The sequence below is a fragment of the Carassius auratus genome, chromosome 9, assembly GCF_003368295.1.
Source record: "Carassius auratus strain Wakin chromosome 9, ASM336829v1, whole genome shotgun sequence".
NCBI lineage: Eukaryota > Metazoa > Chordata > Actinopteri > Cypriniformes > Cyprinidae > Carassius > Carassius auratus.
The window spans coordinates 25866999-25894118 of record NC_039251.1 but is presented as its reverse complement, the minus strand read 5'-3'; the positions used below and the strand labels follow the sequence as shown (position 1 = coordinate 25894118).

The 27120-nt window shown below is 38.9% G+C and overlaps 2 protein-coding genes across 2 annotated transcripts; one reads left to right on the top strand and one right to left on the bottom strand.

Moving 5' to 3' along the window:
• The first annotated feature begins 189 nt into the window (after positions 1–189).
• LOC113108899 (major facilitator superfamily domain-containing protein 9-like) lies at positions 190–5967 on the top strand. The gene is given in 7 exon segments (XM_026272309.1): positions 190–300; positions 302–415; positions 1440–1527; positions 2095–2138; positions 3727–3856; positions 3937–4146; positions 4397–5967. Coding segments are annotated over 7 exon segments (1479 nt in total). The 5' UTR covers positions 190–249; the 3' UTR covers positions 5239–5967.
• Positions 5968–12878: 6911 nt separating this feature from the next.
• slc9a2 (solute carrier family 9 member 2) lies at positions 12879–25480 on the bottom strand. The gene is made up of 12 exons (XM_026272308.1): positions 25020–25480; positions 18807–19270; positions 17172–17422; positions 16870–17087; positions 16532–16731; positions 16047–16136; positions 15890–15960; positions 15327–15494; positions 15020–15125; positions 14265–14381; positions 14009–14099; positions 12879–13741 (listed from the first exon to the last, which is right to left on the bottom strand). Exons 1-12 carry the CDS (start codon positions 25285–25287, stop codon positions 13356–13358), a joined length of 2430 nt encoding a protein of 809 aa, XP_026128093.1. The 5' UTR covers positions 25288–25480; the 3' UTR covers positions 12879–13355.
• Between the last annotated feature and the right edge of the window lie 1640 nt (positions 25481–27120).

Below are 27120 nucleotides of genomic sequence, written 5' to 3'. Positions count from 1 at the left end.
AGTTCAAATAGAGCGCTACATGCGTTCACTGGACTGTACCATAAACAGGAGATCCTGTACATTAGATAAACCACCACTCAGCATTTTATTACGTGAAAAGCCGCCCATTCTTGCCCATGAAATTATTGACATCTTTTTAAAAAGTAACTAAACACAAGCAGTCAGGTTTATTCGTGATTTCCAGGAGACTCTTGCTCTCACAACACGCGCCGGTCCGCTTTTAAAGGGACAGATTGTCCAAACCTCGTGATGTTTCGAAAAGAGCAACATAGCAACGCTGTCCGTCGCTTCCGCATTGACTGACTGCGCTAGTCTCAGTCAATGCGGGAGAATGAATAACTCGAAATGTGCCCTTCCCCACAAACGACGGAGACCAACGCGGATCATACGATGTATATACGTGGTGGGATTCATGGTGAGTGTACTATTTTTTATTTAGAAAGGGTCTTTTGTATGGCATTGATCGCAATGACACATCAGTTGAAGCTGCTGTCAGTAAGTTTGTATACCTCTGATGCCCCTGTTCTGCACATGCAATTATGTTATTCTCAATATCACATGAAATAGATTTGTAACACTTAGAAAAGAATAATTTGAAAACTTAAAACTGTTTCAGGACAGGAGTCTTGTTTTCAAGGGCTCACTGATAATTATATTTTATCTATCATCTTATGGCAGATGTTCTTCATTTAGTAGTCTTTATGTTCCCAGTATTATCACATTTGCTTTTTTAGCTTCCCATATTTAAATCAGAATGTAGTTGATGCCTTGGCAATTTATATTCTTGCACCAGTAGAAATTGTTTGTCCTGTCTGGATTTTGCCAACTCCCATGAGAAAGAATGCATTGTCTCTCCGCTTCTTTCCCTCTTAGACAAAAGTTAAAAGTTTTAATTTGATAGAAAGTGCCATTACACTGGATTGAGGTATGGTCATGGTGTGACTTAAATCAAGTCCTTGCCCTGGCATAGAAAACAAGTTCAGTGGTCTACGGCTTTTGTTTAAGTTGCCAAAATTTATGCCAAAAGCTGACATCATTCATTCATTCATTCATTCATTCATTCATTGTTTTTTAGCATGTTGTTGAACTACTTCCCCAAAGCACTGTAATGTTAATAGTTTTTTTTTTTAAGTGCGTTTTCAATTTCAGCTGTCAAGGAATCGGCTATATTTTACCTGATTATGCTGTTTTATCTTTAGAAAACTTCACATCTTAATTGTAACTATGAGTTTTAATTGATTTATTTAATTGATTATTTACTTAAATCTAGAATCAAGTGGGCGAATTGCATTTAAGAATAATATTTAAATCATATGTAATGTCATACAGGTCAATTTAATGTCATATAAAGGTTAAAAAGGCTCATAAAGGTCTGTTCTGCAGTTCAGGATTCGTGTAATCAATAAATTTAAGTGTGTGTGTGTGTGTGTGTGTTTCAGGACCTCTTTGGGGTCAGTATGATTATCCCTTTGCTGAGTCATCATGTGAAATCACTAGGAGCAAGTCCTACAGTGGCTGGGATTGTAGGTAAGTCTCTGTTGTTGAGTTCCATTGTGGCTCTGAGATCCAGTAGTAATAACATATTGGATGGAGAATACTCACATTCTCTTGCAAGAATGTTGCAGCTGTAGATCCGAATAGTGATTTTTAGGGTGCACAAAATTAAATCAATGCAAAATAATTTTAATGGAACAATTGCCATTCGTTTATCTAAATGTAAATGTCCGATTTTGTTTTATTGTGCATATCCTATTCTCAAAAGGACCAACGCCAATTTACTTTTCTTACTTTTTTTAGTCAACAGATGAATTCATTGCTGGTGGATTGTAATTTTTATACAAGCAGGTCATTGAAATCACCAGAACATTGCCTGCACCTTGTCTCTGATTAAAAGGGCTGTTTGCATGGCCCATAATGTCAATGGAAATCACCAGCTCAATTGATATTCTCACTGATTTCATGACGCAGGAAGCTTTGATTGTGATCACAAGGTCTTGTTACCTCAACCGTTTGATTGTGAAACTAAAATTATTTTGTTTAGTGATTAATTTATTTAATGATTTTAATTCAAAAGGTTGTTTTCCAATGTTGCAGGATCTACATATGGAGTATTACAGCTCTTCTCTAGCACTGTGGTGGTAAGTAGTGATTTTCTTTTTAGTGAGCAGCATTCGCCGCTGTAATATGATTATCAATTTGCTTCTCTCAATTGTATAATCCAGATTTACCTCATCTGATCTGTCTCCATGGAGAATAAAGCACGTATCACAGTAATTGTTTATTACAATCAACATTACAGGGAAACTCAAACTGCAGGATGCTCTCATGTCTAGAGTGTGTTACTGTAAAATCAGTCCTCATGTTTCCAGTGACGAACACACTAGCACACACATATTTAAACTGGTTAAAGGCTGAAGGGTCACGGGGCTAGTTAAGAAGAGAAGGAGATGTTTGTCTTCTCTTGTATGTTAAGTTTGGAGACAGCAGACAGGAACAGTGAACCTCTATGACATGCCTGTGTAGACCAGAAACTGAGAGAACATAGTAAATCCAATTTAAGTTTATATTGCATTACACCAGTGTGTGTGTGTGTGTGTGTGTGTGTGTGTGTGTGTGTGTGTGTGTGTGTGGCATGCCTCAGACTAATGAATGCTGGTATGAAGATGCCTGCAGTGCTTGCCTCAGGGCCTGCGCCGTTTCATTTGTTAGGTCCGATCTGTCTGCCTTTAGGCTATAAACAAGCTTTCTTTGCCTAGACACTCTCCTTTAATAAACTACTAAGATTCTTATTTAAAGGTTCTGCAATTAATATCACACAGAAAATGTCCTACTACCTGAAAGATATCACTAAAATTGTTTTGCTGTCACATATGCATCTGTGAAAGCACTAGATTCTGTATACAACTAAAAGAATCTGACCATGGGTTGATATTTGTCAGTAATTTTAAAGCTTTTGGGCTCCTGACATAGAAGGCAGGGTTTTGGAGTGATCTGTTTTGCTAAGATTAGCTGTTTTGCTAGATTAAGCAAGGTTAGCTCTTTAGCAAAACAGCTAGCATTGCTTACAGCATCTTTACATTGTTATGTTGTGGGAAACAAGATTGTGTATTTTCTGCTATTACCCTTGTGATAAATAAGTATGATTTAGCATACTTTTGAAAAGAGTATTCGTTATAGAATTCATTTATAAGAATACATTCAGTTTGAACTTGATTATCATGTTTTTTTTTGGCAATTTTAAATGTTTACATTTATATAAAATGCATTTAGCTTAATTTCAGAGTGTATTTTGACACACTAATGTAGGAACTCAGTGCATATTTCATTTCATACCACATTACTTCTATTGACTCTGTTCCCATATATCTACTTTAATTACTGTAATTACACATTTGGAATAATGAAGTTGCAAATTAGTATGTTAAAAATAAACTTTAAATGTAATATTAAATAACATACTACAAGAAAAAAATTAAGCACTTTACATGGGCTTTAGTATGTTAGTCATCAACACATTCAAATAATTTTCCCTGTTTAAAAGACAGCAAAATATTATCAAAACCTAAGGATTTAAAAAAAACTTTTAATCTGACACTATTGCAATTTTTTTTTTTTTTAAGCAAAATGGGTACTATTATTATTTTTGTAATAAGCAACCTTAGTATTGATAATGATCTCTTTTATATATTTCAATATCTCTTATGTGTTGTATTCTCTGATTGGCAGGGAAGTTGGAGTGATGTGGTAGGGAGACGCTATTCACTACTAACATGCCTTTTGCTCAGTGGCTTTGGATATGGCCTGCTGGGTCTGTCCACAAGTATTGCACTCTTTGTGCTGGCCAGGATACCAGTGGGTAAGTATTGGTGTACTTTGGTTCAGATTGCAAAAAAGTGCGTGCAGCATAACTGAAATGATTCCCTCCCCTCTCTAAAGGACTCTTTAAGCACTCCTTGTCTATCTGCCGAGCGCTCCTGTCAGATCTTGTGTCGGAGAAAGAGCGGCCTCTAGTGATGGGACACTTTAATGCAGCCTCGAGTGTGGGATTCATCCTTGGACCAGTTGTGGGGGGATATCTCACTGAACATGAGGGTGGTTTTTATTTATCCTCGTTCGTCTGTGCAGCCATTTTCCTTCTTAATGCAGGTGAGCAAGACTGACAGTAGTTCCATGCATAAAGAAAGTGACTTATTCCTTACAAGTACAAACAAGAACAAATACATGTTTTCTGAGATTGCAGTTATCTTGTAATGCATTAAAGGGATAGTTCATAGTTTTCATTGTTTCTGCAAGTGTACATTCAGTACAATTATGTGCACTCATATTTTACACAAGTGATCTTTGTCTGCTACTGTACAGAGCAACTAGTCTACTTATCCAAATGTTGTCTTCTCAGGTTTGGTCTGGATGTTACCTTGGAGTGAGACACTAAATCACCGTATTGATGCAAACGCTAACAGTAAAACCAAACCCAACAAATCCTACGATGAGTTAAGGGACTCCGTCCAGCAGAACTGCTTAGACAAAAACCACTTTCGCAATACTAATGCATCAGCAGTCCACTGTCAAACCAATGGAGGCTGGAGCTGGAGAGACATGTCCGTCATCCATCCTGCCTGGAGACAGCTGACCTCAGTGTGGATACAGATCCGCGTGGTGGCTTCCTCCGACATGTGGGACGTGTTCCTGGTGCGTCTTCTAATGGCTGTATCCATAATGCTGTACTACAGTAACTTCTCCTTAGCCATGGAGGAGCGTTTTCAGCTCAAACCAAAGGTGACCGGCTACTTGATCAGCTACAGCAGTATGTTTGGGGCCCTTGCTGGTTGTTTGGTGGGACCCGTCACACACCTTTATGGTAACAACATGTCTGCTTTATTGTTGCATTCTACTGCACTCACCTGCACGTTGATCTTCCTGTATGCCACGGCACCCAACGTCTGGCAGGTCCTGCTCACTTCCACATTCTTTGCCATCTCTACCACTATCGGACGCACATGCATCACTGACTTAGAGCTGCAGCGTGGGGGAGCCCAGGCGAGTGGGACGTTAATCGGAGCGGGACAGTCAGTCACAGCTGTGGGACGGGTCCTAGCACCACTGCTGTCTGGTCTGGCTCAAGAAGTCAGCCCCTGTGGGCCTCCTAGTTTGGGGGTTGTGCTGGGACTGGTAGCTGTGGGTTTGCTCTCCGTGAGGACTCCTAAGTGGGACTGCAAGACAAAGATTCCTAAACAATGAGGTGAAAACCTCTCAAAGTGACAGAAAGACGAAAGATTGTGATGGCAGCTGTCTTTTTTTCCTCTCAGGTGATGTGATCATTTTTTAGGAGAATGTGGGAGATCTGTATACCAGCTATGAAATGTCACAATGTCAATGTGAGATGTCCATCGGTAAGGCTGCTTCCTGTGCCGTCATGCTGAAAGAGTAACTGCATGTGCATATGCAGATTTGATGGAGTCTGATGCAAAGTCTAGTAAGATGAATGTTTATATCATTTATAACATTAATTTAGCTGTTTAGTGGTTGAACACCAGTGGCAAAACTAGCACCATACATTGCTGAAAGACTGTTATTTGTTATATAAAAGTGTTTTATGTGTTGATTTTATGTTTCCTGGCCAAATTTCTGACTATTATTCATATAAACAAGAAAGGTAAGGCTGATATGCTTCCAAGAAAACGTTAACATTTTGGGCAGGAGAAAAGTAATGTGATTGAGTTTTACTTCACTGTGGCATTAATACTCATTTAACCACATCTTTGGTGCACGTCATAATACTCACTTCCTTCAGTGTTTTAAAGTTAAAAGTCATACAGTTGCCCTGAAGCCTAGCTATGATTTCATTTTATTTTTTTGTAATAAAGTGTACAAAAACATTGATCAGAATTAACTGTGGGGTCAGTAAAATTTGTTTATTTATTATTTTGAAATAATATATTTTTATTTAGCAAGGATGCATTAAATTGATCAGACATGACAGTAAAGACATTTAAAATGTTACAAAAGATTTGTTTTAAATAAATGCTATTTTTCCCACAAAAATATTAAGCAGCACAACTGTTTTTAACATCGATAATAATACATTTTTGTTGAGCAGCAAATTAGCAAATTAAAATTATTTCTGGAGGATCATGTGACACTGAAGACTGGAGTAATTATGCCAAACATTCAGCATTGCATCACAGGAATATATATATATAAAATTGTTTTAGACTGTAATAATATTTCATTCAAAATGACTGTTTTTCATGTATTTTTGTTCAACTAAATACAGCCTTGGTGTGTATAAGAGAAAAAAATATTACAAACTCTTACTGAAACCAAACATTTGTTGTGTATGTGTGGGAAATGTTATCTTATTTTTATTTTTATTAGATTTTTATCATCATCTGAATTTATCTATGTGTTAACAATTATTATTTTAAATGTTTTTTTATGCTCTTTTTTTTTTTTACAGTCATAAATACCTAAGAAGTATTACACAAATTTCTGAGTAAGAATATAATACTTTATTTTAATAAAAGAAGCCTGAGCCTACACAAAATCCTGCTGTTCCCTTTCATAGGTCACTTCGATGCTGCGGTGACGTCACCACGTATGGGAACACCTTCGGTGTGACGAATGTCTGAAGCCTTATTTCATCCCGCCAATCCTATTGGCCAAATAGCGCATGGCACCACCCTACGCATGCCCACGCATCATATACCTGGGTGCCGCGCGCCATTTTGCTCAGATTTCATTCCTTCAGGAAAGCGAATCATCTGTGCCCTAAGATCATCTCGCGTTCTCCAGCAATTTTTCTTCAAGTAGTGTTTAACTCCTCTTCGCGGGCGCGATGAGTTTCCGAAAATGCAAGGAGCCGTGTACCAGGTACATCACAGCGCGTGACACTCATGACAGGTGCGTAGTATGTCTTGGTTTGCATCACGCACAGGTGGCGCTTAGCGGCCTTTCTTCCTGTCCCCATTGTGATGGCCTGCGGCTCAGAGTACTGCGCTACAGGGTGGAAGTATTTTCCCGATGTCGCCCTTGAGTCTAACCCCCGTCATGTCACCTCTGCGACTGCCGAGGCACCGCACGGGGCGATAGCTTGGGGTGACACGTGTGACATGGATTTTGTGGACAGTGCAGCGCTGGAATATTCTCCACATCGCTCGCTCTCCCCTACCCTGCTGCAGAATAAAAGTTTTATTGAGCCTGTCGTCTTCTCTAATGAGGATTTACAGCCCACACCGGAGGCATGCGGCGCCATTTCCTTCGGTTGTGGACGCTATGATGACAACGTTCTATCCACCGTGGCCTCTGGGTCTGAGGACTTCACTGCCGACACTAGCCCTCTCCCTCATAGCGGACAGGAGAGGCGTGTTTCCCCCTCCTACAGTGAGCTGTTGGACATGGTTTCTCGCGCGGTGGGTAAATTGGGGCTGGACTGGGAGGTTGAGAAGGCCGAGGCCCAACCTTCCTCTAAGCTGGACGACCGTTTTTTAAGGATTGGGGCCCTAAGGTTTTTCCACCGGCTCACCAGCGTCAGCGCAAAAGATTAAACCTGAGTTCGGAGGCAAATGCCTCTCATTCTCAGGCACCGAATAGCAGCTCCTGATCTTTTCGCTGCTTTCCAGGGACTGTGCCCTCCACTAGAGAGCGCTGTTGGACCGCTTTCGTGCATCCGACACTCTCATTGCAGTCCCCATGCTCAAACATTGACTGTCTCGTCGCAAACAGCGCCTCGAGCAGCATTGGATCGAGCTGTAATGCCAAACGCTCCCTTCAGACACTCTGCGCAATCCTGCTTTCGGAATTCGAGGGGCAATTCAAGGGTCCTACACAGACGACCCATTTATGACGGCTCGCACAGCCGCCGCTTTTTCGCTAGCGGCATAGCCCGATGTTCAATCTGTTGGCCTAATTCCTGCCGTGGACACGTTTCAGGATTATACACAATGGGACGCAACGACTCTTATGCATACACTTCCCCTGTGCACGAACGCCACAGGCTTTTCGTGCCCGGACGTTTTAACGTGTATGACAGCGTTGCAGGAAGCGGAGGTTTTGAGACCGCTAGTATTGTTTCGGGCCACGTGGGAACGCTTGCCCGACATTTCTCAATGGGTGTTACGCACAATCTGTCACGGATACACCATTCAGTTTCGACTCGTTTCCGCGGAATTCTTTCCATGGCGGTGAAGCCGACGGAAATAGCGGTGCTGCGACAAGAAATGTCAACTCTGCTGAGCAAAGGGGCAATAGAAGAAGTACACCCCTCTCAGGTGGAGGCAGGATTTAACAGCCGTTATTTTGTGGTACCAAAAAAGACGGCGGATTACGGCCCATTCTGGATTTATGCCGTCTGAATCTTGCACTCAGGCCGAGCAAATTCAAGATGTTGACGGTAAAGTCTATTCTGTCTCAGATCCAACCAAACGATTGGTTTATTACGATCGATCTGAAGGATGCGTATTTTCGTATTCATATCATCAAGAGACACAGGAATCCCTCAGATTCGCTTTAGAGGGCAAAGCATATCAGTACCGCGTTCTTCCCTTTGGCTTGGCTTTAGCGCCCCATACTTTCTCAAAATGCATGGACGCAGCTCTGGCCCCTTTGCGGCTCCAGGGCGTTCGTGTTTTGAATTACTTGGACGATTGGCTGGTGCTAGCGCAATCGCAGACTCAGGCACACTCTCATCGGGATCTTGTGCTGAATCATTTAAACAGCCTGGGCTTACGCACAAATTTCCAGAAAAGTGTTTTAATCCCCTCTCAACGGATAACCTTTCTGGGAATAGATTTGGATTCTTTGCGCGATGACAGCGAAGCTTTCTCTCCCGCGCGCTCAGTCGATTGCGTCATGCGTGCGGCGCTTCAAAGCGGGTCGCACGGTGACAGTGAGATTGTGCCTAAGGCTTTTAGGTCTAATGGCAGCGGCATTCCCCGTAATTCGTCTGGGATTACTTCACATGCGCCCTTTTAAGTGGTGGATGAAAAGGCGGAATATTTCAGCCCGTTGAGTTTTAGTCTTAGTCTAGTCTTAAGTCTTTTAGTCTTAGTCTAGATTTTTTTAGTAGAACAAAGTCAACTTAGTTGACTTGACTAAATGTTTCCATCAGTCCGTTATGGAATGTTATTTATAAAATAAACATAAGGCCTGCTCTCAATGAAAAATATACATGCTCTCTGAAAAAGATATGCATTCGTCCTAAATGATATGCAATGCATATGACATTCTTTCAAGATGAAGTACAGTATTATTGAAATAGACAACCACCTATATTATATTTGTATTGTATGTTAATTCTATTTCTTTATTTGTGCTATTTACACAAAGTTTACATTTTTTTAAGTTTGTTTTTGTTCATTTAAAATAGCACTGCATAGTCTTTACTGTAAAATAAAATACACAATCAAATCAAAATGTATTCAGACACCTTCAACGTTTCTTACAATATCACAGTTTAACCCCGAGTTATTGTCATATTTTATTACCAATTTCTAAACTACAGCAAATAAACTGTGTCAGAACAACAAATTCATCTTGATAATGTCTGATGCAATGCTTAATTTGGTTCAGTCTGTGGTGTGAAAAGGTTGCATTAGCAATTAAAGAAAGAAACACTTAGGCAAAACATGCTCAGGTCCCTAATGATGTTTTTTTTTTTTTTTTTTTTGTCACTAGTAAAACAATGTAATCTATTCTATCTGATTTTTGGATTGACTTTGGATAAATTCTTGTTAAAACTACAAAGTAATTCAATCAAGAGCAGTGAGTGATTTACTTTCATTTTCATACATTAAAGACACTGACAGCAGAGCTAGTAAATTAGGCGCGGTCACTTTAAGAGACAAATGCATCCATTACAAAGATACGCATCCGATTTCTTTCCAACTCTTTACTTTCACTGAAGACATAACTACAGACTTTTTCGAACACACTTTCCAAGACGGGTATTTCGACATATTTAGTATGTATTTGTTGTCGGTACAAAAGCAAGAAGACTTTGAGACGCATCTCTGCTTGCTCCCTGAACACCAGAACACCGCGCTACTGAATTGAGCTCTTTCACTTTTCACTCTTTTTCTTATGTTTATTTAAAATGCGATTTGTATTTGTTCGTTCATGTGCAGGAGGACGCAAACGTCCTGAAGGAGAGCTCGGTCCAGCTGCTCAGTTCAACTTTCCCGCATCGCGGGGCTGAAGCCAACTTGATGTGTTGAATGCTCGGGTCGGAGCACGTTATAAAACGTATTCTTAAAATACACATTTCTGTTTTAATAAATGCTCATATTAAAACATAGCATTACACATAACTAGGTACAGAAATAATCAGTGATACACTTACGCTTTTTAAAATGGCTCGGCTGCTTCTGCATAGATCAACCTACCCTCAAAGATTCGCTCTGATTGGATCTCTTCTCCATTCGTCCCTCCCATATATTTTCGTCTCATTTTTATTAATTGACTAAAGTGTCAGTTACATTTCGTCACGTTTTTCGTCATCATATCTGACTTTTTATTTAGTTTTTATTTAGTTTTCGTCCGTGGAAAAAGGTTAGTTGACGAATATTTTTCGTCATAGTCTTCGTCAACGAAATTAACACTGCTCCTGACCGGGGTTCGGCTGGGAATTTGTGCTTTCTGAGAGACTGACACGACGAACGCGTCTTTGACCAGTTGGGGGGCTGTTTGTCAAGGGCGCCCAGCCCACAGAGTGTGGACAGCAGCTCAACGCAGCTGGCACATAAACAGGTTGGAATTACTGGCAGTTTTTCTGGCTCTCCAGTATTTCTCGAATCTGCTGATCGGCCGTCATGTGCTGCTCAGATCAGACAACACAGCGGTTGTGTCATACCTGAATCATCAGGGAGGATTACGCTCTCGCCCCCAGTGCAGGCTGGCGAGACATGTTCTTCTTTGGTCTCAGAACAAATTTCTGTCGATCTGAGCTGTTCATGTCCCCAGACGATTGAACTTCAGAGCGGATTTGCTGTCCAGACAGGCTCTGGAACAAGGGGAATGGAGATTACACCCCAAGACGGTGAATCTCTTATGGCTGATTTTCGGCGAAGCGAAAGTGGATTTATTTGCGTAGAACATGACTACGCATTGCCCGCTATGGTTCTCCCTATGTCCCCCATAGGGATGCGTGGATGCATTAGCTCACAGCTGGCCCAGGACCAGTTTGTATGCTTTTCCCCCGATTCGTCTGATCCCAGCGGTATTATCCAGAATACGGCTGGACAGAGTGGAACAGCTGCTGCTGGTGGCTCCGCGATGGCACACGTAGGTTTGCGGACCTGATCAGTCTGTTAGCGGAGATTTATTATCACAAGCACAGGGACTGATTTGGCACCCGAGGCCAGATCTATGGAAACTGTGGGTGTGGCCTCTGAGTGGAGTGCATTAGAATGTCCTGGTCTTTCCGTTGAAACTACTGAGACTTTACTGAATTCTAGAGCAGCTTCTACGAGACGCTTATATGCTTTCAAGTGGAGACTATTTACAGCTATTTGAGGTGGAAATCGTAATGTGGATCCAGTTTACTGCCCAGTGGCTTCAGTACTGGAGTTCCTTCAGGACCGTTTTTCTGATGGTGTGACACCAGCCACTCTAAAGGTTTACGTGGTAGCCATTTCAGCTTACTGGTTTCTCGTTTCATACAGGGTGCACGACGGCTGAGGCCTTTCCGCCCCGTGCAAGTTCCTTCATGGAATTTATCCATTGTGTTGCAGGGTTTATCAGGGCATCCGTTTGAGCCCTTGGAAACTGTACCGGATAAAATCCTGACACTGAAGACACTTCTTCTTATGGCTTTACCCTCCCTCAAGAGAGTTGGGGATTTACAGGCTCTCTCTGTCTCACCCTCATGCATGGAATTTGCACCGGGCTCTGTAAAGGTGCTTTTGCGACCGAGGCCTAATTATGTTCCTAAGGTCGCATCTAATCCCTTTCGCTTTCAGCAAGTGGTCCTGGAAGCTTTACCCCCTGCTGAGGCGGGGTCAGGAGATCTAAGTCTTTGCCCTGTGAGAGCTTTAAAGGCTTATGTGGATCGTACAGCCCCATGGCGTGAGTCTGACCAGCTGTTTGTCTGTTTTGGACATAAGAGTAAAGGCCATGCGGTTACAAAACAGCGCATGTCCCATTGGCTGGTGGAGGCAATATCTTTAGCCTATGAGGCGCACGGACTCGCTTCGCCCTTAGGAGTTAAAGCTCATTCCACTAGAGCTGTGGCTTCTTCTCAAGCTTTTCTCAGTGGATTTTCTATGGATGATATCTGAGCTGCGGCAGGATGGTCCTCACCAAGCACTTTTATCAATTTTTTTATTATTTAATTTTTTTAAGTCCTACAGTCTGAATGTGAGGATGGCTCCTGGGTTCTCTCTGCTTGAGCAGATGCTTCCTCGGATCCCAGCTATCAGGTACGTCAGGCGTTATGGTATAGCGTTCCCATACGTAGTGACGTCACCGCAGCATCGAAGTGACCTATGAAAGGGAACATCTCGGTTAGGTATGTAACCATGGTTCCCTGAATAGGGAACGAGATGCTGCGGTCCTGGCAGTGCCATACCTTGATAGCATTCTTCTTCTTCAGTCATGAAATCTGAGAGAAATGGCGCGCGTCACCCAGGTATATGATGTGTGCGCATGCACTATTTGGCCAGTAGGATTGGCGGGATGGTATAGGGCTTCAGACATTCGTCACACCGAAGGTGTTCCCATACGTGGTGACGTCACCACAGCATCTCGTTCTCTATTCAGGGAACCATGGTTAAGTAACCGAGATGTTATATTATTTTAGTTTCTTTTATAGCTCATTGAAAAAGTATGTGATGCATGCCAGAGGAAAATGATCTCATGCATTAAAGGACTGTTTGTGCTGATGATACTGATACTGAAGATTTAATATTTGAACCCAAGTATATTTTACAGCAAGATTAATACATACAAAAGCAATGTTATGTCCTTTATAGAAATGTAACTTTCATGAATCAAGTAATTGCTTATGATGTGGTTAAAACAAATAATTTAATTTACTGTTAAATCTGAAAAATACAATTTCTATCCCAAAGTTCAATTTAGTGAATTAAAAAACAACTTTTAACGGCATGAAAATGACAATGCACCCAATTTATCAGTTTTACCAATATCAGTAAAATGCATTTTAAGCAGACCAATATATACTGTATATGACCTTTTCTAGTAGCTTTATTAGAGTCATAGAAAGCTTTTATGTGAGTTCTGTGTTTATGTGTGTTTCAGAAGTTGTATTTTCTCTAGTATAAGTATAAGTCTAGTCTAGTATATGTTTTAGTTTTTATCTAGTCAATGTGGTGAGATCAATTCCAACACTCCTGTAGATCTCATTTGTCATGTGGTGTCTGTGGCAGCCAGTGTGGTCTCCTCATCAAAGGGTGCTGCACATCACTGTTGTCCTGCGGTTCCTGTACCCATGCATGTGGAGATAACCGTGATTGCTGCTCCTCAAAATCATGGTCTCCTTCACTATAGTTTCTAGATGAGCCATGATGCAGATGTGAGGTCAGATGTCCTGAACGGCTGACATTTGACCCCAGATGTGACCTCCTGTAGCCTCTCTGCTCCTCGTTCTGTTCGTCCACCGTGTCGACAGAGGAAGCCACTTCCTTCAGAGTGTTTAACGGCCTGAGAGGCATCGCTGCTTTAGATGACACTCTCCGTGGACGCCTGATTGACGGGTAGTCGATCTCCGATTCAGTATCACCATCTCCTAAAAAGACAACAGCAGCGAGTTCTATCTATATTACTGTCAATACAGCTACCTAAAATGAAAATAATTTTTACTCACATCAATGTATTATTTAAATCAAACACTAGATGGCATGTCAAATGGAGTAGCCATAAACACAACCGCATCTTGTGAAAACGTTTATTTCAAATAAAAGCTGTTCTTGAACTTTCTATTTAGCAAAGAATCCTCAAAAACAAAGTCACTTAATATGGCACAAAAATATTAAGCAGCAGTACATTCTCTCACCAGTGTGAACGAGTCTCCCTGGAGGAAATCCAGTGTTCAGACTCCGGCCCATGGGCAGAGAGAAATAGTTGTGGGACATTTTTGAAGCGTTCTGGTAGAGAAAGAGCAAGAAGCGGGTCAGCGACTCTCGTTTCCATATTTAGAAGTGTATATATTTTATAGATCATTATGTATGAGTGTGTGTTCTGATTTAAGACAGCATTCTTTAGGTTTTTTTGTCTTGTATCATCATATCATTCATACATTCATTACATACAGTGCCATGGAAGCTTCCAGCTCTGAGACTGCGTCGTAAGCTTGTGTGGCGTCTCATCAGGATCTCCCTGGCTGTTATATCATTGGGTAATGAATGCTTATTAGTGTAAGACACTGTCTGTGAAGCATAATGGATAAAAATATAGATAACAAATTGTGAAATATAATGAAGGGTAATAGAAGCAACAAAATAAACATGATTATTTTAATGCACCGCTACTTCACATACTAAATAATAATACAAATTATTTGAGAAGACATTAAACTTTCCCTTAAACACATGGTAGTCTTTGTTCAGTGCAATATTACTAGTTTCTGAACCCCACACTGGAGAAAAAAAAAATATGTTCTGGACCATTTTAATAAAACCCACAATAATTAATGCAGCCAGTAAAGCTAGTCAGTATGTGTCATCAATATGAAAATATTTTTTAATCATGCACAATATTTTTTATTTTTATTTTTATTTGACAAACTGAACAAAATCAAAACCATTTAGATTAGACTGATATCAAAACTCACAGTTATATTTTCAGTGTAGGTCATACAAATCTTTAAACTGGCACAAAACTGCTTGTTATTTCTCATGTAGGTCAGTGTCCTAAAAATAATTAATTTCTTAACTAATTCCTTTGTATTGAGCATTTGACTTTTTTTTAATGGTGGTTCTTTTGTTGTTGTTTGTTTGTCAGTGTTTGTTTGGTTTCTTCCAGCAATTCCTCTATTGTAAGTTCAGAACATTCTGTCATAACTCACCCTCTGTCTGATCTTGTACATGTTCTTTGATAAGAGTTCATGCATATTTGTCACATCAGATGACAATAACTTCTTCCTGGATTTGGAGGCATTCTTTCTTTCTTTGCTATTGTAAAAGACAAACATAAATCGACAGGAAGTAAATCATTGTGATGTTGGCTGTGACTACAGACCTTAACTGAAATGACTGGGACTTTAATAAATGTAAGCTACACAGATTCAGCTAGAAATAAGTTTCAGACAGTTTCAAAGATTTCTGAAAAGAGGAAGACAAGACAAGAAGTGACAGCGTTAAAAGGAGACGTACTGCAATGAAATTAAAGAGGGGGCTGCACTGATGTCACCGGGCATTTGGTCCAGTATCTCCATGGCGTTCTGAAGCTCCAGTTTCTTATACAGAGCCACAATGCTCGACTCGGGACGATTATCACGGATTAAAATCTTGCGAATGATCCGGTTATTAAACTTCATGAACCTGGCAACCAAAGACATGTATGAATCTCAAAATCAATGTGATATCACAGAATATACAGGATTCTGTATGTTGAGATTTAACTCGCTGAGTCAAATTAAATGTCCTTTATCCATTCATATCTTTTTCCAAAATAAAATAAAACTTAAAAATTCTAGGATTACAGCTGTGGTAGTATCTAACAGGAATACATTTACAAAAACCTAAGGCTGATTGGGAAAGGCATGTACACATGACAAAGCTGTAAGACCAGTCTAACCGGTTATATGTTTCTGGGACACTAATGAAATGATGATAGAAAAAAGTGGAAACATGACACTAAAATACTTCTAAGCTGTTGTCTGTAATTTTCCATTGAACAATGCTGTGTAGTGAGAAAAAAAAAAACTAACTCTTACTTGTCTTTCCAGTAGTAGTGACTCCACTGTCCACACAGATCTTCTATACCAGCAACAGTGTGCTCCATCAACTGAAACAGAGTAACTGAATCAAAACTAAACTGATCTTAATTACTGATTAAGCAATGTTCAAATTAAAGAAATGAAACAGACATACCCTTTTGTGAATCTCACTATTGATGGTCTCCTGGTTTCGATTTGTCTTACGAACATTGATTAATTTTAGAAGGGGTCTTAAAGTAATTCCCTGTGAAGAGAAATAGTATTTGGATACTGGACACTACTACATACAATACTACTATGTATTCATCAAATAAATGCAGCCTTGGTGAACATTTTAAATCTGCTGCTATTTTTTTTTTTTATTATTATTCCAAACTTTTGACCAGCAGTGTATAAATGATAAATTTAATTTGTAATATATGAAAAGTAAAGCTTTATTTGAGCAGAACAGAGATTAGAAACAGAGAGCACAAACTAGTGGTGAATCAGCTTCTAATGATCTCTGTAGCATCGACAGTCTAGCTCTAGTTATGGGAAATTGCATATGTGGAGATGATTCATAAATAGGAATTCTTGGCTAGTTTGCACTAAAGCACTCCTAAAGCAAGACTCATTCGCTCTTGTGAGAAGGTGCAGAACCTGAATGAACACTGTAAAGATGATGATGACAATCGTGCCTGTGATGAACAGCTTCTTGCAACCGATACTGTCTGGCAGAGTGAAAGCCAAGGCAAAGGACACAGCTCCTCTCAGCCCACCATAGGCCAAACAAAACTGATCTTTGAAGTTGAAAGGAATTGTGCGGAAGGGGTTAATGATCTGCGTTAGGACCAGGATGCCTTAAGAAAAAAATAAATGTTACATTTTTGCCAATAGCACAAATAATAATGTTCTTTAACAATGGCTAAAGAAGTGTATCCTGCTACTATTAAAAACTTATTTTTAGTAATTTGGGAATTCTTTATATTCTCCCATACCCAGGCCTCTCCAAAGAAGAGCAAACAGCAGAGTAAAGAGGATGTAGCCCCAGTTCCACTGGTGCTCTGTTGTTATGGTAACAACACCCAGAAAGAAGAAGATCAGAGTTTCCGACACACTTCCAAACATCTTGATGACATGCCGGATGGTGGTGCAGGAGCGCTGGGATACATTCTCCTCAACGTAATACTTCATAGTCAAGGCGCAGATTACAATACTGTAGATACAGGAACACAACACTCAGGAAAAGCCAAAGAAATATATATTTTCTTCAAAAATGTAGTTAGGAGCCCTTACGTACGCCATGATGCTGGAGATGGCAAGGAGCTCCGCTATGAGGTAGGCCAGGTAGCTGTACAGGAAGATTATTAGAGGCTCGATCTCTCTCACTTTTCCTGTAAAGCGCGTGGTGAAGGCTGCCACAAAGCCAAACAGTACGCCGAAAATCATACCTCCCAAGCCAACCACAAAAAATCGACCTATGTCCAGAAAAACTTCTCCAGCTTCAACCACCTCGAGCGCTGCTACATGATTGAATAGATTATAGAGCACCTGAAACAGACAGCGAGAACTACTTATAAATAATACACAATCTGATTCACAAAACAACACAAAGTTATGACACAACACGCAGAACATCACGCAGGGTAAAACATGAATCAGTTTTAAAATGAAACTCTTGAATGAATGATTCAAAGACAAATACATTTTAACAGCCCCTTTTAACAACCTAAAAATAAAACAGGTGCACAAAGGAATTGATAGGTGGAATTAAGTATCCGATTCTGGAATTGGAATTGATTTTTCATTCCCAACCTTACATGCACTGTACATCCCAACTTTTGCAGGCATTTATTTGAACAAAATTGGCTAATTTACTTATTTTACAGAGATTCATTACATATTTTCTCTGTTTTTATTTAAGTATTGAACTGAATCTGTTTTATGTAGTATTGAATTTTACCATCTTTCAATCTTCATAAATTGTATTAGTGATCAATAAAAAATAAAATGTAGTATTTTAATGGTAATATATGAGTACTGTAGAAAGTACTTGTATATTAACTGTATTAAGCAAAAGTACAAAGACTTCGTTCTATTACTATTCTTTTTCTCTTTACTTCGGTTCAAATGTAATAAAATAAGAAATGTAACATGTAACTGTGCATAAGTATTTAATTTATGTTTGACACAATAAAGAAAGCAACAATGTTTATACACAATGTGTTTACCATGGTGTTTCAGCCTGTATCAAATGACTGAGTAATTCTGCATGCTCGTGTTGTCTTTTGGATTTCAAGTAATCTGTTACTAGGACAAGATTTGAAAGGAGATTCTATACAAGCGTATTTCTTTTGAAACTAATTGTGATACTTTTTGATCAATGGCATATCTATGTCAGTCCATTCAAATTCAGACACAATCTTCAAAACAGAAAATCTTGAAAAAAGTATATTTCTAAGTGATGCACCAAGTAAAAGCAAGTTTCAAGCACATGCTTTCCCATGGAGAGAATGACAATATAAGTCTTATTCTTTGTCCTCATCGCCAAATTTATCTATTTTTTATTTACTAGTAGCCTGCTTTTTATGTACTAGTAACATTTTTTTTACCTTTTTACCATTTTCAGTGTCAAGTGTTTATTTTCCCCTTGGCGATGTATGGCTGATCAGTCTCAATCTTTTTTCCCAATCCCTTTCTATAACTCACTCAAAAAGGTTCTTTATTGGCATTGATGTTTCCATTAAGAACCCTTAACATCCATAGAACCCTTCCATTTCACACAAGGTTCTTTATAGTTCTATTTATGTTTCACACTAAGAAAAATTAAGAAATGTTAACTGGAGTGTGACGAGTGGGGTGGGGAGAACGCCCCTTTTGAAACCTTTATCACTTGGTTTTGTACATCTAAAAACCTTGTCCACACATCACTTACCACAGTGACAGCGTCATTGAACAGGCACTCTCCAAATACCACAATATAGAGCTGCTCATGGATGCTGATATCCTCAAACACAGTGAGGACAGCCACTGGTTCTACGGCTGAGATGATGGAGGCGAAGAGGAGGTTCTCCTGTAGGGTAATGTCCTGCACACCAAACGCCTCGATCTGGCAGATGGCAAATAGAGAGATGCCTATGCCAATAGAATTCCACAAGGTGCCAACCACAGCAAACCACAGCACCGTGCCGAAATTCTCAAATAAAGGCCGAGTGGGCATGAAGTAGCCTGAGTCTAGAACAATGGGTGGCAACATATAGAGGAAAAAGACGTTGGAGGTCAGCACTGCCGGCGGCTTCTCGTGCAGTGAGTGCATGATGCCCCCGACTATGAGACCAATGGAGATCAGCAAACATGACTCTGGCACCCAGACCGTGATCTTATGGTAAACATGGAAACCTATTCAGAAAAAAAAAAAACAATACTTGTTACTTAGTGTTAATGTGTGTGTGCAAGTAGTTAAAGGGGGGGGGGGATTATAAGTACCCTGTGTCACAGTTAGGCAGTGATGGGAATAACGGCGTTATAAATAACGGCGTTACTAACGGCATTACTTTTTCCAGTAACGAGTAATCTAATTGATTACTCTTCTCATCTTAATAACGCCGTTACCGTTACTGCCAAAAAATGCGGCGCGTTACTATAACTGATGATGAAGCTGTTTTTTTTTTTTCATCAGACCAACTAGATCTCTGAGCGAGAGGCAAATACTTTTTTTTACTGTTCTTCCTTGGTTAGTGGGCAGAGCACGAGACAAGCGCATAAATGCTGACGATTGGCTGAGGTAGAGTAAAATTTCATTGTAAGCCAATCAGAGGTAGAGTTGGGCGGGTTTTCGAAAGCACGTATAGTAGTGATGGGAATTCGGCTCTTTTGACTCAGCTCACTGAAAAGAGCCGGCTCTTTGGCTCACAAACGGCTCTTTAAATGACTTTGACTATAATATTTCAATTTTTATTACATAATTATTTAATTTCTATAGGCTAAATTTGAAAAAATAGAGTTGGCTCTTCAGATATGCGAGCCAGCTCCCGAAGTTCAACTAAAAAAGCCGGCTCTTAGAGTCGGCTCATTCGCGAATCGCGAACGACTCCTCAAAAGCTCATTCGCGAACGAGTCGATCCATCATCACTAACGCTCATTCGCGAACGACCCATCATCGGACAGGACAGGACACACAACGAACAACACAAGCCAGTCAGTCAACCAGAGACAGGTATGGCGACGAGCCCAAATAATCCAAAAGTAGCCTTCTCTAAATAGAAGTATATACATTACTTTTTCCTTCAAGAAATTAAAGAAACAATAAAAGGAAATATCAAAAGTTCCCAAAAATCTATCGTGTTATTTGCATTGATCCACTATATAAACATAATATCTACATACATGCCATTTGATTGGAGGCTAGTCTCACTTTGTCCCACAGCAACTTTTTTTTTTAGATGTGTGTACAATGTTTCATGTTTCTGTTAATAATGTATTGTATTAAGTGTCCATTTCATTATAATATTCAGATTTATCATAAATAATTGAACATGCACATGTATTTTAAGTTCCTTTAAAGAGGGGTAGAGGTGGGGTCACGTTTGAGCATTTAAAATTCAATTTTACTTGAAAGTAACGCAATAGTTACTTTCTTAAGTAACTAGTTACTTTAAAAATTTGTAACTGAGTTACTAATTTAGTTACTTTTTGGAAGAAGTAACTAGTAACTGTAACTAATTACTTTTTAAAAGTAACTTGCCCAACACTGCAGTTAGGTTTTGTTTTGGTTCTGTTTCTGTCTCCGCATTTCCCTGTGTTGCCCTGAGCATGCCAAGCCAACAGGTGGCGATATAAACTCAACCATAAAGCAATGTTGGCCAATCAGAAGCCTGAAACAGTTTCAAGTAGGCAGAGATAACAGCACATGCTCCGATGTCACAAGCCAAATGCTGACACAAACTTGTGTTCTCGTGGAGCGTCTTGCCAAGCTTCCTTGGAAGAACAAGCTTGGAAGGATGCAAGGACACAGAACGTACCCTTATGAGAATTGAGATGTGTTCTTGGTTAACTGACTGAATAGTCACAGCATAAGCAGCGGATATAATGAATAATTAATATAACAAAATTACAAACAAAGTCATAACTTATTAAAACATTTCATACTATTATAGATATTTTTTACATATAATTGTATGCAATTTTATTTTACAGTGTTATATGTTTAACTTTGACTATGTTAAGGTTCATTTTAATTCACCAATAAAAAAAACTGCAGACTTTCCCCGGGTCTTATTACTTTTTTAAAATTAAGCAAAACAAAACGATTAAGATTTACTTTAAACTTGCTCTCACAAATACTTGAAGCTCTTTAAAGCTTGCCTTGCAGGCCGCCCACAGCATCTTCTGGGATTTCTAACGGCTCGATTCTCTAAAGCAGGAATAGGCAACTCCGGTCCTGGAGGGCCACTATCCTGCAGAGTTTAGCTTCAGCCCTCATAAAAACTCACCTGCCTGTATCTATCTAGTAATCCCGAAAACACTGATTGCCTTGTTCAGGTGTGTTTAATTAGGGTTGGAGCTAAACTCTGCAGGACAGTGGCCCTCCAGAGGCCTGTACCATGAAGCTGGATTAGGTGGCTAGCCAGCTATGTTTCAGCTTAGTTTCCGCCAACCCTGGGTTTTAGGTACTATGAAAGTAGCTCGGCTTGAATCGGTGTTTGTTGCCATGGTATCTTACGCTGCACGGCTAACCTGCTCCGGGGCAGGTTATGTTCTGGGTTAGAGATCTCAAACTGAAGGTGGACCAATCAGATGAGTGAAGTGACACATGTCCGACACAAATGAACTCCTTTGGCTTTAATGATAATAACGGATTCATTTTATGATTTATATAATTATTGTGATTCATATTATTATTATTATTATTTATCTTTTACACACAAGCAGTTTATAATAAATTATTTTAAATAAATATCAATGTATACAGATCATTTACTATAAATAAGCTGTAGTATCAAAAGATTGCATTGTTTTAAAAATTACAAATCTGACCTTACATGTTCAAGTGTCTATCACTATATATTTTCAAATGTATAAACTAAGTTAACAAGTTCCACTTGTGACTACACTGATGGAGCAAGATCATTTATTTTATTAGTCCTCCTTCATTTTTCACATGACATTTAAATTTGTCATATTCTTCAATCTCTTAACCTTTAGCAAAACCTTTAACCTTTAGTTTTGAATCTCGCTGGGTCTCTCGCGAGAAGTAAAACAAACTTGCTTTGTGTTGCAAGGCTCGTGATTGGCTGCTCGCCAGTGATGTCACACATGTATGTGCACGCACTCCACAAACTCAGGATCAAAGCCTGAATTGACAAAGAAAGTTGATGAACAGCATCATGGTACCAACAAAGCCGGATTGGAGAGGTTTGGTTTTGTCAACCCAAAACTAATCCTGTAACTCTGAATTTGTTCAGCTACCATCATGGTACAGGCCCCAGGACCGAAGTTGCCTATCCCTGCTCTAAAGCCTGCACTCGACATCCGGGAACTTTAATGCATCCTCTGTACTTGTATTCATGAGAATTGGAATTGAACTTCAACAGTTGATGATGCCGTAGAAAGAGAACACAAGGATGCAAGATCGCTGAATAATTCATATTGAGAAATGCAGGCTTGGGAGGGTTACTTTAAAAATGTATTCCGTTACAGTTACTAATTACTTCATAAAAAAAGTATTCAGTAATGTAATCCAAATACCACAATATGAAAGTAATGTAACTGATTACTTTTGGATTACTTCTGGATTACTTCAAGGCCAAATATAATTTTTTTAAAACAACATTTATTAATTAAGAATTTCACAGCCCTGAATTAATATATATGTAAAGGACTATACAGACATCTAGTGCATGGTATTGGTATTACAGATTATTTTGTTTTATTTTGAAGAAAATATATTAAGAAAGAATTTTAAGGAAATGTTTCTTCAACAGGAAAATAGAGAATACAAATTCATTTTTTTCCCCAAGCAAATATAATAAGAACACAATTTTTTGACAATGGAAAATGTTTCTTCAACAGGAAAATAGAGAATACAAATTATTATTTTTTTTCAATGAAAATATAATAAGAACAATTTTTAGACAATGGAAAATTTTATTCAAAAGGAAAATAGATATATATATATATATATATATATACAGTGGGGCTCGAAAGTTTGGGCACCCCTTGCAGAATTTGTGAAAATATGAGTAATTTTCAAAAAATAAGAGAGATCATACTAAATGCATGTTATTTTTTATTTAGTACTGTCCTGAGTAAGATATTGTACATAAAATATTTTAACATTTATTCCACAAGACAAAAAAAATGCTGAAATTATTAAAATAACCCTACTCAAAAGTTTGGGAACCCTTGGTTCTTAGTACTGTGTTCTGTTACCTGATGATCCTCGACTGTCTTTCTGTTTTGTGATGGTTGTGCATGAGTCCCTTGTTTGTTCTGAACAGTTTAACTGAGCAGCGTTCTTCAGAAAAATCTTTAAGGTCCTGCAGATTCTTCAGTTTTCCAACATCTTTACATATTTGAACCCTTTCAAACAGTGACTTTATGATTTTGAGATACACCTTATTACACTGAGGACATTTGAGGGACTCAAACACAACTATTAAAAAAGATTTAAACATTCACTGATGCTCCAGAAGGAAATCAAGATGCATTAAGAGCTGGGGGGTGAAAACTTTTGAACACGATGAAGATGGCCAAATTTGTCTTATTTTGTTGAAATATATATTTTTTCCATTTAGTTCTGCCCTTCGTAAGCAACAGAAGATACTTGTATGTTTCCCGGTATACAAATTAAGTACAATTTACCTTGATCTTCAAATTCCAAAAGTTTTCACCCCCTCACCCCCTTTTGAGTCCCTCAAATGTCCTCAGTGTGATAAGGTGCATCTCAAAATCATACAGTCACTGCTGGAAAGGGTTCAGATATGCAAAGATGCTGGAAAACTGAAGAATCTGCAGGACCTTAAAGATTTTTCTGGAGAACGCTGCTCAGTTTAACAGTTCAGAACAAACAAGGGACTCATGCACAACCATCACAAAACAGAAAGACAGTCGAGGATCATCAGGTAACAGAACACAGTATTAAGAACCAAGGGTTCCCAAACTTTTGAGTGGGGTTATTTTAATAATTTCAGCATTTTTTTTTTTTTTGTCTTGTGGAATATATGTTAACGTAACTTTTTACTGTAACGGATTACAGTTACTGGATTTTTGTCTCCTGATTACGTAACGCCGTTACATGTATTCTGTTACTCCCCAACCATGGAGAAATGGCAAAAATCTCAGACAACAAAATAACACTGCAAAGAAGTTTTTGAAAATCATTGCCCTGGCAGTAGTTTTCAAAAATGATCAGTTTCAGGGACCTGGTGTTGTGTTTCTATGTGGACGAACAGCCAAACCGCATGACCTTCCGGGAGGGCGGCGAACAGTCACAATTATGTTTTGTTTTAGTTCTGTTTCTGTCTTCATTTCCCTGAGGTCCATGTCTGTATGGTTTGCGATGAATTAGCTACACACCTGTTTCAGTTCTCCCCTAATTACCTTTTCTAGTATTTAAGCCCTATGTTTTGTCCTAGCTCCTTAGTTCTGGTATTGATGTTGATATTGTGTTTGTCTCCTGTGTCTCTCCTGCCTTGTGGATTTATTATTAAAAGTACTTTGTTTATGTCCACTCCTGCGTTATGTGCTTTCTATAGCTACACATGACACCCTATTCATTCATCCTTAAATCTAATTTACTGAATCTTTTTCTTACATTTTATATTCTAGTAACTTTTTTTATACCTTTTTACCATTTTTGTAAGAATAAAGAATAAAGATGCTTTTCTGACTAACTATCTCATATAGCCAAGTAAAAAAAAATCTATTGAAAATTGAGATAAGATATGTTGCATATAGTGTTTCCCAAACAAATAGGCTATTATCTAATACATCTTTAGGCTGCTAGTAAAACTGGAATAGAATCAGCACTGGACGACTTAATAATTAAAATAAATAAGTATACTACTAACATCAAAAAGTCACTAGTTACGTGTTTCTAAAAGAATATATGTTAAAACAGCTTGCCATATAATGTGTAATCACTCACCTATTTTCGCAAAGGACGCAAGTAGCACCCATAAAGTAATCTCAAACGGGATCTGAATGCGGGGGTAGTCCAGTGTAAACACCGCTTGGGTGGTTTCGACTGGGTCGGGATCAGTCTCCTCCATTGGGCTCAAAGGAGGAAGTTTAGATGGCGAAGTAGCAGTCGGTTCCAAAATAACATTGACGTTTGCTCCGTATCCAAGAGATACAGTGCAAATTAAGCACATCAAAAATGTGAAAGGCGACCTCTGATTAAAATTAAGCACCATATTTTCTCATAATACATGCATATGCCAGAAGCTGACGTATAAAATGTACAGAAAATATGTGAATAATTAAAAGAACATTTTAAAATTGTTCTCTTCATCTACGTCCTCAATCAGTCTGATCGTCGCACACTCTTGACTGAGTGTCGGCTCTCTGTCTCAGTGAGCAGGTGTGTGGCTAGATGTCGACCGGTTGACGAACAATGCCACACCTGATTTGTTTGTCCTGTACTTAGGCCTACCTCTGAAATAGTTTCACCTCCTGTAATTCTCAGAATTTTTTTCTTTTTTTTTTAAAATGGTGATAACCTGTTCCTTTCTGCCACAACAAACACTTCTGAAGTAAAACTCATATATAAATCCATAGCCTATATATATATATATATATATATATATATATATATATATATATATATATATATATATATATATATATATATATATATATATTACCAGTATATTATATATATATATATATATATATATATATATATATATATATATATATATATATATATTACCAGTATATTATCCATTCATTCATTCATTAGTGCTGTCAATAATAGTGGCCATCCATTCTTCCGCTTATTCGGGGCCGGGTCGGGGGGGCAGCAGTCTGAGCAGAGAAGCCCAGACTTCCCTCTCCCTAGACACTTCCTCCAGCTCTTCCGGGGGGATACAGAGGCGTTCCCAGGCCAGCCGAGAGAGTCCCTCTCGATGTGGAGGAGCAGCGGCTCTACTCTGAGCTCTTCCCAAGTGGCAGAGCTCCTCACCCTACCTCTTAAGGGAGCACCCAGCTACCCTACGGAGAAAGCTGATTTTGGCAGCCTGTATCCCACAGCTCATGCCATAGATGAGAGTATGAATGTAGACTGACCGGTAAATCGAGAGCTTTGCCTTGCAGCTCAGCTCATTCTTTACCACAACAGACAGGTACCAACCGCAACACTGCAGAAGCTGCACTGTCAGTCTCCCGCTCCATCCTTCCCTCACTCGTGAACAAGATACCTCAACTCCTCTATTTGAGGCAAGAGCTCTCCACCAACCTGAAGGGGACATGCCATGCCACCCTTTTCCGGCCGTGAACCGAACCACACATATATATTATGGAAACAAAACTTTTATTTTAGATGCAATTATTGTTATTTTTATTTTATTTTTATTACTTTTTATTTATATGCTGTATTTGTGTCCTTATATATACATAATGCGTATACACAGTATACACACACTTATTATGTGAACAAAAATTTTTATTTTGTATTTTTTTGGTAGCACTAATATACCTACATATACACACCACTGATCTATAACGTTAATGTTAATGTTAATGTTAATGAAAGCCCCTTTTTCTATGATCCAGTGCTAATGTAAGGATTTAGAGGTTTTAAAATAATAAGTATAATAATACAATTATTTGATCTTTTCTTATTTTATTCTTGTAATGTTATCCATATAGTGAAAAAAATAGGTACTCTTTACAAAATTTAAATATAGCTAATTTCACCTTTATTTAAACTCGTGCATGTTATATTGCTATGTTATTATGACAGGTGATACAGAATGGAATAAGATACAGTAGTAGGTGTTTACAGAAATATTTCACCTCATCCACCTGCATTTCATTTTGTAGCAGTGCTTTAGGCTGCAACCACTAGATGGCAGTCAAGGTCTTCCGTTATCGAAACTGTCACGAGCTCGTTTCATGAGACGTTCTTAAATACAGGCAAGACAAATTAAAATAAAAATCTTCGTTTATTTATATATTTTTTTTCAAATCTTAAGAGGAGACTGCATGCTCTCTGATTCACGCTATCTGTGAACGAGGCGACGGAG